At 50.2% G+C, this 18129-nt stretch overlaps 2 protein-coding genes across 2 annotated transcripts in view; both read left to right on the forward strand.

Moving 5' to 3' along the window:
- Positions 1 to 18129, forward strand: part of ETFRF1 (electron transfer flavoprotein regulatory factor 1) — a 203325-nt gene that overhangs the window by 51257 nt on the left and 133939 nt on the right. The window lies entirely within an intron of this gene.
- On the forward strand, positions 8359 to 15240 carry RASSF8 (Ras association domain family member 8). The gene is made up of 4 exons (XM_053464436.1): positions 8359 to 8571; positions 13145 to 14034; positions 14134 to 14280; positions 14761 to 15240. Exons 1-4 carry the CDS (start codon positions 8469 to 8471, stop codon positions 14878 to 14880), a joined length of 1260 nt encoding a protein of 419 aa, XP_053320411.1. The 5' UTR covers positions 8359 to 8468; the 3' UTR covers positions 14881 to 15240.

Consider the following 18129-nt stretch of genomic DNA (forward strand, 5'->3'; position numbering starts at 1 on the left):
ACAGAATGAAATGAGTGTGAGGGCAGCGCTGCGGGAACGTGTCGTTACCCCAGGGCATGGATGTCCCAGCAGTGGGAGGGTTAATGGCCTTTGGCACGAATGTCGCATTGTGACCGTGGGGGTCTTTTTTGTGTATTTTTTTTTTATGCCCTCCGGGGTCCTGTAATACCCGCCGGGTAGGAAGAATTTGCACCGTTTAGTAGACCTGCTCGTTAGGAGGGGGGCACGCTGGCGCTTTCCGCGGTTGGAGTTAACTGTTTTTGTTGAAGAGCCCCCAGGGATTTATTTTTTTTCCTCCTCGGTGACATGCGCGGCACTCACCGGCACAGAATGTCACTTGTGTTTATCCGCCGGTCTGTCGCAGGGAGGCCGCACATTACGCTCGGTGAAAAGAAGTGAAAACGCAGGCAGATGACTCACGCCGGCGGGGGAGGGGAGCTTCACTACACACAACTTTTTTAATAATTCCTCCCCAAACTTTCTATGGGGGGTTTCTGCAGCCTGAGCCGTTTATATCGCAGCCGCGCAAGTTGTCGGAGAGATGATTTCGCCTTCTTTTTTGGGGATGTTGGGGGAAGAGTTTTTGGCGCGCAAAGAGGTCCTAATTATTATTTATTTATTATTTATTTATTATCATCATTATTATTATTATTTATTATTATTATTATTTTATCATTATTATTATGGGGGGCAACGAGCCGATAAGGAGCCCCCGTCTCGTTTCATTAACTCGAAATTGGCCCAAACTTGTGTTTCTTGTATCCTAGCGATGATGTTTTGGGTTTTTTTTCTATGATTTCCTTCCAAGGACTGGATTTTTTTGATAATATTCTGGAAGGATTTATTTATTTTTGGCGATTGCGAGATTTGGGGCTCGGCCTCATCGCCTGGCGCTCTTCCAGCCAGCACCGCTCCCTACACCAGACGACGCGTTTGGCCCCCGGAGCTGCCCCCGGACACTCCTTACTCGTTTCTAAAGACCACTTATAAAAAAAGTCAACTCTGCCCCGGGAAGCGCAAGAGATCGGGCAGAAAAAACAAACATCGCTACGAGCTTTCCAGATAAAACAAGAAAGGACTGAAACGGATGAATTCAGGGCCGTCCGGGGGGCCGCAAAGCTGACGACATCGCTTCTGAGACCCCTTACATCTCCTTCCAGCTGCCCAGCGGAATTCCGCACCTGGAACCCGGCAGGAGTGAAGTCAGCAGTGATTGGTTCTTGCTACGGCGTCGTCTGGTGCTTTGGGGCCCGTCCAGAAAGCCCTTAAGGGCCACGGCTGATTTAAGGGGCCTCCTATCGGCTTCTTAGATACCATATCAGGAACGTGTAAGGAACCCATGGCATTCGCGTGTCGATAGACGTGTCCCAGGCGTGTTGGATCGTTACACGCAGGGAAGACGCGGTTCCAGGCGGAGATGCCGCGTTATGTATGAAACATGCGTTTTTACAGTAAACTCCCCCAAATCATCACCTGTATGTTTAGGAGCAAATTCACTTTTATTAAAAAGTAACAAAGCGTTGCCAAAATTCTACAAAATCAGATGGAAGTGCAAGAGATTCTTCGTCGTTTATAAACCGAAGTAAAATGCTTTCGTTTCCGTTACGTTGGAACAGGTTGGAATTCTTCGTGTTCCATCATGCGCCATCACCCTGTCGGTGCCACGGACCGCCCCCGAGGAGCCCAGTCACCTCGCCGGGAGCTTGTGAAACACGCAGGGGGTTGGAGGGGGCAGATCTGGATCCAGGGAATTGGGGGCTGCTATAAAGGTCAAGTCAAGGTGAAACGCGCCAACCTTTCCCGGCTGCTCCACGCAGGGTGCTTCGCGTGGATACGTTAGGGGGTATTTATCACGCCCCGCGTTCTTTAGATAAGGGCTTTTACAGTCTATTTATTCAGCAATCCAGAAATTCCTCCTGAAAGTCACTTGTGGCTCTTAACGCGACTCGGGAGGGACAGCCGAGGGGGCCGGAGACGCTGATTGTAAGCTCCTTCGAGCAGCTCCCTCCTCACCTTTTGTCTCTGTCCTGATTGTTATTTGATGCTCTACTTGTTACGTCCCGTTTCCCCGCCGTACAGCGCTACGGAGTATGACGGCGCTATATAAAACAATAAGTAATAACGGATCCGGTGGCGGCCGGTGTATACCGCGTGCGCGTCACTAATCCCAATTAATTGTAAAGACGACCCTGAGGGGGCAGGAGGGTAAAGGTCACGAGAAGACGATGTGTTAAATATGAGGGCGTTAGGACTGCTGCCCGTTCTTTGACACTTTGTACGTACAGTAAGGAGATTTCCAGCAGCGCGGGAGTTTCCCGGGGTATTCTGGGTAATTAAAGAATAACAAGCTATATGTTTTTGTATACGTTGTGTTTGTGCTCTGCGCTGAGCAGCTTGGAGATGACAGGAAGTGCAGAGTGCGGCAGACGTCCGGCTCCTCAATCTAAGACGAGGCCAACCACTGATTAAGGTCGTTACAGCGGGAGGAACGGGCGACTAGACGGGGGCCGGATGGGGGCCGATCTGCCGGCAGGTTCTGGGTTTCTCTAAAGTTCTGCTTGCCGGCTGTTCATGCGCGGAGTGTCTGGTAAATGCTGTGTTTATAATGGCGAGCGGTGCTGTTGTTTGTGTTGTGTAGAGCTGATGTCAGCACGCCGGATCTTTTCGCTGTGATTGCGTTTTACACGGTGCCCGGCGTGTGATCTGTCACTCCCAGCGGGCGCACGCAGTCCCAAAAATCGGGCGAGAAGCGGCCATCTCGGCCCCGGCGCCTCCTTCGGGTGTATGGTTAAATCAGCGAGCCGGCCCCTGTATAATGTATAGATAAATCAGTGACCGGCCCCCTGTATAATGTATAGATAAATCAGCGAGCCGGCCCCTGTATAATGTATAGTTAAATCAGTGAGCCGGCCCTGTATAATGTATAGATAAATCAGTGACCGGCCCCCTGTATAATGTATAGATAAATCAGTGAGCCGGGGCCCTGTATAATGTATAGATAAATCAGTGACCGGCCCCTGTATAATGTATAGATAAATCAGCGACCGGCCCCTGTATAATGTATAGATAAATCAGGGACCGGCCCCTGTATAATGTATAGATAAATCAGGGACCGGCCCCTGTATAATGTATAGATAAATCAGTGACCGGCCCCCTGTATAATGTATAGATAAATCAGTGACCGGCCCCTGTATAATGTATAGATAAATCAGTGACCGGCCCCCTGTATAATGTATAGATAAATCAGTGAGCCGGCCCCCTGTATAATGTATAGATAAATCAGTGACCGGCCCCTGTATAATGTATAGATAAATCAGTGACCGGCCCCCTGTATAATGTATAGATAAATCAGTGAGCCGGCCCCCTGTATAATGTATAGATAAATCAGTGAGCCGGGGCCCTGTATAATGTATAGATAAATCAGCGACCGGCCCCTGTATAATGTATAGATAAATCAGGGACCGGCCCCTGTATAATGTATAGATAAATCAGTGACCGGCCCCTGTATAATGTATAGATAAATCAGTGACCGGCCCCCTGTATAATGTATAGATAAATCAGTGACCGGCCCCCTGTATAATGTATAGATAAATCAGTGACCGGCCCCTGTATAATGTATAGATAAATCAGTGACCGGCCCCTGTATAATGTATAGATAAATCAGTGAGCCGGGGCCCTGTATAATGTATAGATAAATCAGTGACCGGCCCCTGTATAATGTATAGATAAATCAGTGACCGGCCCCCTGTATAATGTATAGATAAATCAGTGAGCCAGCCCCCTGTATAATGTATAGATAAATCAGTGACCGGCCCCTGTATAATGTATAGATAAATCAGTGACCGGCCCCCTGTATAATGTATAGATAAATCAGTGACCGGCCCCTGTATAATGTATAGATAAATCAGTGACCGGCCCCCTGTATAATGTATAGATAAATCAGTGACCGGCCCCTGTATAATGTATAGATAAATCAGTGACCGGCCCCCTGTATAATGTATAGATAAATCAGTGACCGGCCCCTGTATAATGTATAGATAAATCAGTGACCGGCCCCTGTATAATGTATAGATAAATCAGTGACCGGCCCCCTGTATAATGTATAGATAAATCAGTGACCGGCCCCTGTATAATGTATAGATAAATCAGGCAGCCGGCCCCTGTATGGCTCTGGCTGGCTGAGGGTGATGAGGGTGGATAATGATGATATCCCGCGCTGGCTGAGGGTGATGGGGATGGTTAATGATGATATCCCGCGCTGGCTGAGGGTGATGAGGGTGGATAATGATGATATCCCGCGCTGGCTGAGGGTGATGGGGATGGATAATGATGATATCCCGCGCTGGTTGAGGGTGATGAGGGTGGATAATGATGATATCCCGCGCTGGCTGAGGGTGATGAGGGTGGATAATGATGATATCCCGCGCTGGCTGAGGGTGATGAGGGTGGATAATGATGATATCCCGCGCTGGCTGAGGGTGATGAGGGTGGATAATGATGATATCCCGCGCTGGCTGAGGGTGATGGGGATGGTTAATGATGATATCCCGCGCTGGCTGAGGGTGATGAGGGTGGATAATGATGATATCCCGCGCTGGCTGAGGGTGATGGGGATGGATAATGATGATATCCCGCGCTGGCTGAGGGTGATGAGGGTGGATAATGATGATATCCCACGCTGGCTGAGGGTGATGAGGGTGGATAATGATGATATCCCGCGCTGGCTGAGGGTGATGAGGGTGGATAATGATGATATCCCGCGCTGGCTGAGGGTGATGGGGATGGATAATGATGATATCCCGCGCTGGCTGAGGGTGATGAGGGTGGATAATGATGATATTCCGCGCTGGCTGAGGGTGATGGGGATGGATAATGATGATATCCCGCGCTGGCTGAGGGTGATGGGGATGGATAATGATGATATCCCGCGCTGGTTCCCTGCTGCCAGATGTCGGAACTTCTTTTTCCCGTTTGATTCCCGTCAGTCCGTAGCGTGCGGGTTTTTATTGCGAGAATTTATATAGTGGAAGCCGTGCCAGGTGCCCCGGTGGAGGAGGCCGTATCATCCACATTCCACATGCCGAGCCCCATGTACTCAGCACTTTACACCTCCCTTTATTCCGCTTGCTGTGTTATGATGGATTTTTTTCTCTGAAAACCCCTTTTTTCTATATTTTCGTTCTCTGTAATGAAGCTTGGTGGCGGCTGAGCGGCGGCTCGTGGCGCGCCGGGTGGAACAGATGCTTCCTCTCCCGGCCGGGGTATTAAGGCTGATCCTCTGAGGACGAGAAGCCACCCAGACGTTCATTAGGGAAACAGCTTAACCCGGGATAAAGGCTGAGACTCGCAGGGAGGGGGATCCCAGGAGAGGTGGGAATCCCGGGCCAGACGTCTCGAGTCGCCCGTCGTCCTCCCGGAATACGGTTCTAAGAGATCGGCCCCCGATCTGCCGCTGGGCGAGGGTGTGCGGAGCATTACTGGGGTTCGCTGCCCCCCGTCCTGCCGCAGGAGTTATCCCGGCCACAGAAGAGCCGGGGGGGGGGCCCAAGGCAAAATACCACCATCACGGGGCAACACGTACAGCTCTAACTCTCACTACCCTCAGCCAGCCTCGTGTCTTTCATAAAATATCTAAAGTGAATGTATTCCTGTCGGTGGAGATTTGGGTAAAAGGCGGCCCGTCCGGGGCACGACAGCTTAATAAAAATGCCCCCTCGTGTTTAACCCCTTGTGGGGCTCGGCTGGGGTAATTAGCTGGCGAGGGTTAAAGTGCGGATCCTGCTGCTGTCCGTCACTTCCTGATCTCTCCGTTGCAGATTTCCTCGTCGGGTGACGTGGTTGGCGAGCGGCCCCCCTGTCACTCGGGCTGCTATCGCTCGTCCCCTGCTTCCTCTTTATCTGCGGAGCTCCCGGGCCCCTCGCGGCCCCCAGCTCGCTGCCGCACTTTCCTGTTTAGTGTTTGTGCGAGTGGTCGATGCGTTATCCGGATACCGGGGGTTCTATCCGCAGAAATATCCATATTTTTAATTACAAAATAAATAAATAAATCACCAACTCAGCAAAATCTGCTTCTCAATCGTATTAAACATGCACGGGATAGACATACGGCTCCTGAATCTAAGACGAGACCGACGACTGATTAAGGTTTGACTCCTTACAGCAGGAGAAACGGGCGACTAGACGGGGGCCGGCGGGGGCCGATAGGTTCTATTCCTGTCCGGGGCGTGAGGCTCCTATCTGCTCGGCTCTCTGAGAGGTTTGCAGTCGGGGGGTCGTTATCTCCGGCAGATTCTTGCTTCAAAGGCCGGTTTGCGTCGGCGGCTTCTTCTCTCTCTGCGCTTCAGTCGTTTATTCCTGTTTTATAAATAACTTTATGGAAGAGAATAGAAACCCAGACCCCGCCGGCAGATCGGCCCCCAGCGGCCCCTGTCTACTCGCCCGTTTCTCCTGCTGTAACGACTCAAACCTTAATCAGTCGTTGGTCTCGTCTTAGATTCAGGAGCCGTATGTCTATCCCATGCATGTTTAATACCCTCACTGTATTACCCTCTACCACCTCTGCTGGGAGGCTGTTCCGCTTATCCTCCCTCTCAGTAAAACTTCCTTCCATTTCATCTCAGCACTGAAGGGGTTAACCCAAAATAGAATTTTTGAGGGGTTCTATAATTATAATTTTTTTTTTTTTTTTTTACTAGAGAAATGACCAAAATATGCTTTTTTTTTCTTGCTATTTTACTTATTTACTTGGTTTGGTGGAGTTTATCACCTTATATCCATGGCAACGGGGCGCATCGGCCGGAATCTTATCTGATAAGAGTCGACTTTTTTATATTTTATTGAAAATTCCAAATATGCTGTAATTTTACAGAAAGTTCCGTCTTTTCTCCTCCTGCGTCGGATTTCTTCCTCCCCAGTGCGCTCCGTGCCGGTTAAACCTCAGAAACCAGCGATCCGGGGGGCCACGGCATCTGAAACATTATGTCTGGACGCCTCTTTTTTGGGGGGATTCCTAGATAAGTTCCTGTTTGGTTCCTGAAACTTCCATAAATTTATAAAAACCATACTTTTTATTTTCATATTTTTTCCTAAATTGACGATTTATTGGCAGCCGGGATATTTTGTGTTTGATGTCGGTGCAGTCGGCGGTACCAACCTGACTCTCGGTGGTCCGAGTCCGGACCCCCGGCCACCGCCTGTGAATAGAGAGTCTGGACATGGAGAGCGTTTACTGTAACAAAAAAAGCTTCTGCTGCCATGGAAAAAAAAAAGCTGCTTCAGGTTTCTATGGAAACGAGCTGAAAATTGAAAAAAGTATAATTGAAAAAAGACTCAGAGGAAAAAAGAAAAGACGGGGAGAGAAGAGAGAAAAGGAGGGGGGAGAAGAGGAAAAGAGAGGGAGAGAGGAAAAGAAGAGAGAAGAGGAAAGGGGGGGGGAGAGGAAAAGGGGAGTAAACGGGGGGGGGGGCATGAACTTTACTGAACAAATCTAGAACGTCGAGAAAAAACTCTGATATTAACAGAATTTAGAACGTTTGCAAAAAGTGACATTTCCGATCTTATTGGGGGTTTAAACCAAATATTGTGATTGAGAAGGAAAATATCATTGGCCCCGATTTACCCCGCCAGGGAACGCCACGGTAACTGCCCCCCCCCCTTATTATTCCCGAGCTTCGGAAGACAGTACGGAAAATGTTCTGTTTTATGGGCGTTTGGCGCTGCCGGGTCTGGATCAGCCGCCGGCATTAACCCCTTAGCCACCGCGGCCTCCCCAACATTCCCGTCCCCCGCCGGCAGTAAGGGGGCCGCCGCGGCTCCTCTGGAAGTTCTCCAACGCGTTTCTCTTTTGAGAGTTTCAGGCCGTTCCGGGGAGAATTCCGTCCGTTTCCTGATCATCTAAAAATGTCCCATAAACGAGTGCTGGGGGGGGTAACTGGGAGGCCGCTGGGTCTCGGGGGGGGGGCTTTTAACCCCTGCCACTCAAAACCCTCGCCATCCAATCTACCTGCGGAATATCACCTGGAACCAAAACATACCTAGAACAAAAACCAAGATGTTCCGCGTCACGATACCTTGAATTTATTTTTAACCCTTTCAGCTGGCAGCCGAGGGGGTCCGAGATGCTTTTGCTTTGTGTGGAACTCCAGCTGATTTTGTAGCGTTGGGTATTGGGGGTAATTTCGGGATCACCTGAGTGCGACAATATTTTTTTTTGGGGGGGGGTATGAGTGAATGAATGTAGCCGCGCTTTGATTGCATCACGTGGGGTTTATCGCGCACGCACGCTAACACCGTATTTCTTTCTCTTTTATCCTGCAGGCTGCTCGTGACCCCCGGTTTCAGTGTCTCTCGTGGCCCCCGGTTTCCGTGTCTCTCGTGGCCCCCGGTTTCGGCGTCTCGTGGCCCCCCGGAGCCTGACATGACGCTTGCCGTTGGCAGAGCCAGGAAATCCCGCGCCTGTTGAGTCCGACATGGAGCTCAAAGTTTGGGTGGACGGCGTGCAGCGGATCGTGTGCGGCGTCACGGAGGTAACCACGTGCCAGGAGGTGGTGATCGCCTTGGCGCAGGCTATCGGTAGGTGCACGGGGGGGGCGGACCGGGGTAATAACTGCCCGCCGTACCCGGGGGGGGGGGTTATAAGTAAAGAGCGAGACCCGCTTCATGTATCCGCCGGCGGAAGAGAGCGTCTCGGAAACATCTGGTTAAAGAATGTGCGTGCGCCGATACATCCAGACAGGGAAAAGCGAGTCTGTCGGGGGCAACAGCGGAGCCGCGGGGGTCTTTAATAGATTTAAAGGGACGGTAACGCCTAGTAGAGTCTGAGACCGCTCGCCCAGATATTAATCCAGGGAATACCCCTGTACTAGCATTTACCCCACGCTCCTGCCCCCCCTCCTCCTGCCCCCTGCCCCCATGTTTTTCTTTGCTCCCCCAGCCTTTGTGTTTGGTCCGCTTCCCGGAGACTTCTGAGCCTCCAGGCTTTGGCTGTAACTGGGGCTCCGGGAACATCGGGGCTCATTGTGCCAAACCAGCCGACGAAGGCCAACTGTGCGCGGTCAGCGCCGGCCCCTGGGCCCCCCGGAGTCCGTGTTATGTCTGGGGAGATGTTATTGGAGAGATCCTGCCAGGGGCCGGGAAGCCAGATGTTGCGCATGGGCTCCAGATCCAGATGTGAGACGATCCCCTGGCCAGAAAAACGCACTTCAAGGTCTGAGAGAGAGAGAGACGTTACAGAAACGATAAACCCGCCGCCTGAATCCGCAACGCAGACCCTCCTTCACACCATTAACCCTCGTGAGATAAGAAAGCTGCTCGCTGGCCCCAAGAGCTTACAGGCGTAAACCGGGAGCCGGTCGAAAACAGTAGGACACTTTAAGTGAGGAGGTTAAAACTCCTGCCTTGGTGATTGACTTTGGTTGAGGGAAGGTTAATCCCTGCTTTGGGGGTCACTTTGGGTGGGGTGGGGTGAATTCTTGCCTTAGGGGTCTCTTATGGTGAAGATGGGTTAACTCTCTGGTGCCCCTTTGGGTGAGAAGGGGTTAACTCCTCCCATGTGTGTTTCTTTGGGTGAGGGGTCTCTGGATGAGAAGAGGTTAATTCCAGCCTTGGGGGTCACCCTGGGTGAGGAAGGGTTAATTCCTACCCTGAGGGTCTCTGGGCTAGGAGCTGTACTATTGAAAATAAATCGACTTCCTTAAAGTCAATAGTTTGCATGGGATTAACCCTTTCCTCCCACTTAGCTCGTCTCCCCCCCCCCCCCCGTCACTGGCTGCGGGGGCATTAATAAATTTACTGCAAAACAATCCAAAAATCTGCGCCCGTATTTATCGCCGGACCAGGTTCCCTAATTAAAGATTCGCAGATTTTCCGCGCGGCCCCCGGGGGCCGGACGGTATTTTTGGGTTCTCTGACCGGCTCGCTAGCCCTGAAAGGGTTAAATTGATCACATATGTGTTTTTTTGAGAACTCTTTTGATTTCGAGGAGTCTGTTTGAAGTCGCGGGACTCTCGGTGACCTCGCGCATGAATGCATCGTTTGTTGGCGAGACCTGCAGCTGGTTAACGGATCATTTTCCTAAAAGTAGTGATTTCAGAAAGTCTCGGCCCCTCGGCTCGCAGCCCGAGCTTTAACCGGTTCCAGGGGCCACGGCTTCCCGGATCAGCCCTGAAAAGGACGCCGGGGCCAAAACATTACATTCAGCAATTAAGGGGTGGTTTTTTAGGTCCATTATTCAGTTCTGACGTAAGAAAATCTTGTACTTTAATTTAATTTTAACTATTTTTAGAGCCCGAATAACAGATCTGGGGCCGTCAGCAGCTTCTTCCCACCATCGCCTGAGAAATCATGTAAGGAAAAAAGAGACATTTCCTAAAATTAGAGCGTCCTGCTGGCTGCGGCTTCCTTCCCCTCTCAGCGACACGGATGTCTCCTTCTCATTAAATCGCTAAATTACAGAGAACGTTCTGCATGCAGCAAGAGCGGCCCGAGCCGGGCAGCGCCAGGGGTTAACCCGTACTGCCCCTAAAATGCATGGGGCAAAACTAACGAGGCAGCCTGTTCTGGGCTTAAAGGGGGGGTCCCCACCTCTAATAACCATATAAAGGGGGGCTCCCACCTCTAATAACCATATAAAGGGGGGCTCCCCACCTCTAATAACCATATAAAGGGGGGGCACCTCTAATAACCATATAAAGGGGGGGCACCTCTAATAACCATATAAAAGGGGCTCCCACCTCTAATAACCATATAAAGGGGGACTCCCACCTCTAATAACATATAAAGGGGGGTCCCACCTCTAATAACCATATAAAGGGGGCTCCCACCTCTAATAACCATATAAAGGGGGGCTCCCCACCTCTAATAACCATATAAAGGGGGGGCACCTCTAATAACCATATAAAGGGGGGCTCCCACCTCCAATAACCATATAAAGGGGGCTCCCACCTCTAATAACCATATAAAGGGGGGTCCCCACATCTAATTACCATATAAAGGGGGGGTCCCCACCTCTAATAACCATATAAAGGGGGGCTCCCACCTCTAATAACCATATAAAGGGGGCTCCCACCTCTAATAACCATATAAAGGGGGCTCCCACCTCCAATAACCATATAAAGGGGGGGTCCCTTCCAAGTTTTCACAAATCTGCCTTTTGTTTGGGTCCCCGAGGGTTAACCCCTTGCTGACACGAGCCAACTGCAATATCCCCAGGGGTGTCAAACACCTCTTCTGGAAAGCGGATGGACACGGGGGTCCCATATTCCAGAGAATAATAGGGGCAGCGTGACCTTTGCTCCCTGTCCTCAAACGCCTGCTTTTTCTTCGTTTTCTGCCCCGGGGGGGGGTATTCGGAGGATTATTAAAGCCCCGCGGGGGGTGTGTGAAGTTTTGATCTTTGAAAGTAATTATACAGATGCCAGTCAGGGCTGCGCATGGAGAACAATTTAAGCTGAACTTTAATGGGTCGTTTTCCTGGAACGTCCGGCGAGACGATACAAAATTCACAAAATTCATGCATTTTTATAAATTGTTTCCAAATAAATGGAAAACAAAAATGTAGCAAATAACGCGGCCCCCCCTGTGCTATTTGGGGGTCTTGCTGGTTCTGTTAGACTGAGATGTAAACGCCCTGTGATTATCGGCGGTAAGACATTGCGTTAAAGTGGCTGAATCCCAAGAGCTTGCACTTTGTTTTGGCGGCCGCTGCTTGCTCTTCGCTTGCGGGATCCGGTATCTCCTCGGCCGGTGCCAGCAGATGACGCATCGCACGGCGGACGCGCCAAAGTCTCCCACGCACAAGATGCTCGGCGTGCGAGTTGTGACACAAGGCGAGGATGTTGTTAAACATGCGCAGCCTCGGCGTCTGGCCTGTAATGCGCTTTTTATTTCAGCATGGCGGCTCTCGGAGCTGAGCCAGCGCTCTACGGGTCCGCTAAACGGAGCGTGCGCGATATAACGCGGCCAAATACATTGTAACGATTTACTGGTCACAATAATCCTTCCTATTGGCCGCCTACAGCGCCGCCTGCAGCCAATGGGAGACGTCGCTGATTTTTCATTGGCTGTGCTGTGTTCTAAATCAGACGAAGAGATGCAGAATGCGTCGCCTGCGGTTTGTAGTCGATGAATTTCACGTTTCTATGTATTTTTTTTACTAAACATTTAATATAATAAACGTTTTATTGAATTTCCAGAATTTTGTGACGAACGAAGCAAAGGAAAAAAAAAAAGTTAAATAAAATAATGTAAAAAAAAATTCACAGAAGGCGCAGCAAAAAGAAACAAAGTAATTAACAAAAAGAGCAAAAAACTTCCAAAATAAGACAAGCAAAAAATCAAAAAAAAAAAAAAGCAAATAAGTGAAAACGATAGAAAGTTGTGTGTTTTTTAGGGGGGTTTGTATGTTTTCCGGTGGCTCGGAGCCCTTAAGGGGTCGTCTGGGTGTTTAACCCTTGCTGGTTTGGAGGTTCTTTACGCTGTATCCCGTTTCACTCTGTGTGGAGGGATTAAGCGGATTCGCCCCCGGGTGACTTCCGTATCGCGCAGGTGACTTCATTCTCTCTGCTCAGTAAAGTGAGGAGGAGGTTATCGCGCATGAATGTTCCACACCTGAGGCCGGCCCTTGTTAAGCGTCCTTGGTGAATGTGAGACGTGGGACTTTTTTTAATTAAATAAATAAATAAATAAAAAATACCCAAATGGGAGGCGTTTTAAGGCAAATCTTTTAAATGTATTTAATCGAATTTCATTATTTAATAATTTATGACATCATACACGGTATCCAACCTTTTTTTATTATCTTATTTAAAAAAAAACATTTAAAAAAATAATAATAATTTTAAAAAAAACTCTACGCATAACCTTTTTATTATCTTTTCTTTTTCATTAAAAGCTAGAAAAATAACAGTTTTTAGGTTTCACAAAGAAACAATGTTTTTCCATTAAACTGCTGGTGAAGTAGAAAAAAAATAATCAAAGAGCGCCCCCTGCTGGTATGATTATTATTTAATTTTATTATTATTATTATGATTAATATTATTAATGTTATTTATTATTAATATTATTATTTATTAATGTTATTATGATTATTATTATGATTATTATACCCCTGCCCTCTGCGCTAACCCCGTACCCTTTTGTTTTTAAGGGCGCACCGGGCGATACACGCTGATAGAGAAATGGAGGGACACGGAGCGGCACTTGGCTCCGCACGAAAACCCCGTCATTTCGCTAAACAAGTGGGGTCAGTACGCCAGCGACGTGCAGCTCATTCTGAGACGCACGGGGGCTTCCATCAGCGAGAGGCCCACCTCGGACAGCGTGGCCCACATTCCCGAAAGAACTTTGTACAGACAGAGTCTGCCCCCCTTGGCCAAGCTGAGACCCCAAAATGACAAGTCCATGAAACGCAGGGAGCCCAAAAGGAAATCTCTGACCTTCACCGGGGGGGCCAAGGGGCTGATGGACATTTTCGGGAAGGGAAAGGAGTCGGAGTTCAAGCAGAAAGTTCTGAATAACTGCAAGACGACGGCCGACGAGCTGAAGAAGCTGATCCACCTCCAAAGCGAGAAGCTCCGCTCCATCGAGAAGCAGATCGACTCCAGCGACGCGGAAACCAAGTTCTGGGAGCAAAAACACAAATCGGACGCCGAGGAGGAGATCGCCCGGCTGGAGCAGCAAATCAAGCGGAGCGGCGTGGAGATCGAGGAGGAGGAATTCTGGGAGAACGAGCTCCAGATCGAGATGGAGAACGAAAAGCAGCTGAAGGAGCAGCTCCAGGAAATGACGCAGAGGATCTTCCAGTGCGAGAGCCGGCTGGCGGAGTACCGCGCGCGCATACACAGCATAGACGGCGGCATCGAGGCGGAGAGAGCGCAGCGCGAGGTCCGCGTCTCGCAGGTTAACGAGGAGGCCGTGCGCGACAAAATAGAGAAGATCAAAGGAGAGCTGGAGCTCCAGGTGCAGGAGAACCAACGGCTGGAGAACGGCACCAAGGCCGTGGAGCGGTCGCTGGGACAGGCCAGTAAGAGGTTAATGGTAAGTCCGGATTTCATTGGCTGGGGATAGAAGGAAAAAAAACCCCGGTGTTAACCAGGCGATTGGTTTCATTTCACCCCTTTTTTTTTTTGTGGAAAGGATCGGGAGCAAGAACTGGAGCAGCTGACCAAAGAGCTCCGACAAGTCAATCTCCAGCAGTTCATCCGGCAAACGGGGACTAAAGTGACGGTGCTACCGGCAGAGCCCGGTGAGACGGAATTCCCCGTGCCGGAGAAAGGTAGGACGGTGCCCGGTGACTTGGGTTTGTGGTGGGACGCCGGTGTAATTGTGGGGATGCCGCAGTCCCCTGCGTGGCCAGCAGGTGGCAGCCTTTGTTGTCATTCCGGTTACTTTGTATCAAGCAAAACAAATAGAAGAACTTTTGTATCAAGATTAACCCCGTCCGCTGGGCTCGCACCGGGGGGCATCAGATTTGGTTAAGGGGTTAAGTTTTCGTTACCCTCGTGTAGTGCGGTAAGAGCCAGGACCTTCACCTGGAGCAATTTCAATGCTAACTTTATGATGTCCGGTTTCCATGGAAACTGCTCCAAAATGTAGCAATTGGCCTCAGATTTTCCTTGATAAGAACGATCTAATAGATGTCCGACCAATCACTCATGGGGAGAAAAAGGGCCATCGGATTCAGTAATGGGGGGCGGGGGGTAACTATTATACCGAGAGGGTAACTTCCATGACCTGAATGTGCGCCTCCTCTACTTTTCAGAGCCAGCATTTCAGTCGGGGTCCCTGAAGCGGCCGGGGTCCTCGCGGCAGCTGCCGAGCAACCTGCGCATCCTCCAGAACGCTTTGTCGTCCGGCTTTAACCCCGAGGGCATCTATGTATAACCAAGAACCTTTCGGGGAGGTGACGCTCCGATCGGGTGCCTCCCGCGCCCCCTGTAAATTCTGCCCTCGCCCGCCGGGGGCCACACCAGCTGCACGGATGCCGTAGGAACAAACTAGAGAGGCGTCGGATCCGCCAGCGAATGCCACATCTCACGGCCAGTATTTTTAGCGATTCCACGGCAAGCGATCGCTTGCACTTCACGGTCCGGGCAGGCGGCGAAAAGCGGAGGTTTATTCGGGACGCTGTACAGAAGAACGGAAAGTCGGCTCTATTTTTTTTTTTTTGCGATTGCGGATAAATTTTCTTACTATTTCCGAACAAAAAAAAAAAGAATATATATTTGTTACGTTTTGTGTAAATTCCCAGCATTTCATTATTTTATTCCTGTGATTTTCAGCCATGACAGTGTTACGGATCCGGGGCTTGGTTATATATCCGGATTTAGCGTGAATGGCGGCGGGGAGGCGGGGCGCACGGTATTATTATCTATTCTGTAAGTTAGAGAGGGGATCGTGTTTATCGCCCAAAATATGCCCCCCACGCATTTACCGTCCGGGAACCAGAGTGTCCGGGTAAAATATGGTGCCCATACGGGGCGCGTGAGAACGATCTGGCGGGTCAGCACACCGGGAACATCCAGGCGCCAGTCAGCCAGAGCCCTAGTAGCCCTTGGGGGGGGGGGGTCCATCTGACGCCAGTGGGTGGTCTTGTTACTGCTCATGGGCGGTCCCGCTGATGTCTGTGGGCAGTCCTGTTGACGCCCCGGTTGGAGGGTGAGGGAGGGGGGGATGCAAAACCCAATCTTTCCGCGGTGACTCAGAGGAGCGCTGCTTCGCCCGGCGTCTCCGGCGGGATCCCCGGGAGTTCGGAGATATTTTTAGCGCTCATGGGGCACCAGGGGCCGAGCAAGGGGCCGGCGCAGTGATGGCGTCCGGTAATGCGCCGCGGGAACCCTACAAGCGGTCGGATCGCGGAGCCTCTGTTTCTGTTGCGATCCGCACCGGCTTATTCCGCCCCGGGTTTTTGTGTCGTGCAGCGAGTGCGAGGGATGAGGTCACTCAGTAGCTGTGATAACGTTTGCGAAAAGCTTTAACTGATTTTGACATAATTTCACTGCTTTTCACTGCTTTTATACTCGAATTTCTTGCGCACAAAATGTCTTTAATTTATTCCAAGTTTCTCCTCTGTAACACAAAGCGCGTATTTTCTATTATTTAACACAAAACCGGTCCTCGGACCCCCGACCCGCTTAGCGCTGGACGTATAAATATATATCTCTCATTTTGTTTTTTTTCTGCATTTTGTCACCATTGCTGTAGATTTAAATTACTTTCTTATTATTCTGAGTGCATTTATTAAGCACAGAGGTGGTCTTTACCTGTAGGGAGCGTCTGATTCCACGGTTGCAATGTGGGCTGCATTCACTAAACTGCGTTATTGGGGAGGAATCACTTGAAGACCCTTGCCTTGGCCACGCAGCATGCCTATGACCCGGCGTTGCTGACGGGATTACTTTTGTGAGTAATATTTTTTGCAGCCTTTAAATGGTTAAATAATAAAAAAAAAAAAAAAAAACCCATAACCTTGGGGTGAAGCTGCAGCTCCCTGCTTCCTCCACCATGGTCTGAAGATTCGAGCCACTGGTTGGTTGCTTGAAGCAGCCAATCAGCGACAGGTAAGCGCTCCCAGGTGCAAGTGGATTGGACCTCCCATCACTCACAGCCGGTATGAAGGTTTATTTAAAGGTTTAGTGAATAAGGCCCTTTCTAGGTCAATCCGGACGAAACAAACCCCCCCCCGATGCCGGATCCGTGCCGTTTCACGGGTTTTGTTGCTGCAGATGTGACAAGAATCCCCTTTTACTGAGTTTTGGGGGGTTTTTGTATTCAGTGGAAAATCCGATTCGGAATCTCATCGCGGGAATAATAATCTGCATCGGCTTTTATTCTATTAACGCGTCGTCACGGATACGAAGTAACGCAGGCTGAATGGATGGATCTGTATTATATGTAATTATATATTTTCTTTAAGTGATGTCATCGCTCTTTGTTACTCATTGCTATGAAATGCTGCAGTCTGATGATGTCGTATAAAAAGCTTTGCCATTAAATCGCCGGGGGCCGCTCTTTCTTTTCTCTCGTTATTCGTTGGGGCGAATCGTTTTATGAATGCGGCTGATGAGAGAAGACGGAATCCCCGATCCCCGCACTTTACATTAACTCTGGGCATGCGCCGCCCCCCCGTCACATGATAAATCGCAGCGGGGTTATTATAAGCGGGTATCGGGCAGGGGCCACAAACGCCGTCAGATTCACCGATTAAAAATAGGCGGCTTAATGAAGTGTTGATGAAAGGCGCCGGGCGTTTGCCAGGCTGGGGAGAAATTGGATCCCTGACCCGGCCTGGGGTTCAGAATAATTATTATATCCAGCAGATGGCGCCAGCGAGTCTCCGGTGCGGTGATCCGGATCGGCCACTAGAGGGGGCTGGAGGATTGTGATTTCACAGCCCCCCCCCCGTCGGCGTAACCCATGGTCACGCAAACCAGCCCCCGATTTCCTCAAAGGCTGGGGCTTCTTTCACATCGTTATTGCCCCTCGTCCCGGTGTGTTTAGTTTTAACCCCTTTATATAAAGCCGGGGGTCCCCAGTGGCCGGTAACGTGACCCCCGCGTCCGTGTCACCCCCGGCACGTGTCCCAAACTATATATAAACGCTTTCCCGATTTAGATCCCGCGCCGGGGCAATAATGCGTTTACCCCGGCGCCGCGACTGCCCCGATTCACCCGCGGATTTTAACCCTTCCAAGAAAATTAGTTTCTTAAACTGTAAAAAAAAAAAAAAAAAAAGTCACAAATAAATAAATAAATAAATAAATAACCCCTCTCCTTGCGAGTGAAATAACGGCGGAAGCGAAGTGACCTCGGCGCCCCGGGGTGAAGCGGCTGCTACGTTTAGGTGAGGATGAAAGGCGCGGATGATCGATGTCCGCCTGATATTTCCACCCCGACGTGACATTTACAAGTCGTGTAACCCCCCCCATACCCCCCCCCCCCGGGCCGCGGCTCCGGACTTCACCCTCCACCAAAAATAGAGAACGCGAGCGACGGAGCGGGAGATGTAACCGTCTAGGTGTCACCGCCTGGCAGGATAATCCCCCCGGGATGTCTATCCCATCCGTGTTTAAATCCCCTCACGGTATTAGCCTCTACCACTTCTGCTGAGAGGCTGCTCCATGTATCTACCACC

The sequence above is a fragment of the Spea bombifrons genome, chromosome 4 (assembly GCF_027358695.1).
Source record: "Spea bombifrons isolate aSpeBom1 chromosome 4, aSpeBom1.2.pri, whole genome shotgun sequence".
NCBI classification, from domain to species: domain Eukaryota; kingdom Metazoa; phylum Chordata; class Amphibia; order Anura; family Pelobatidae; genus Spea; species Spea bombifrons.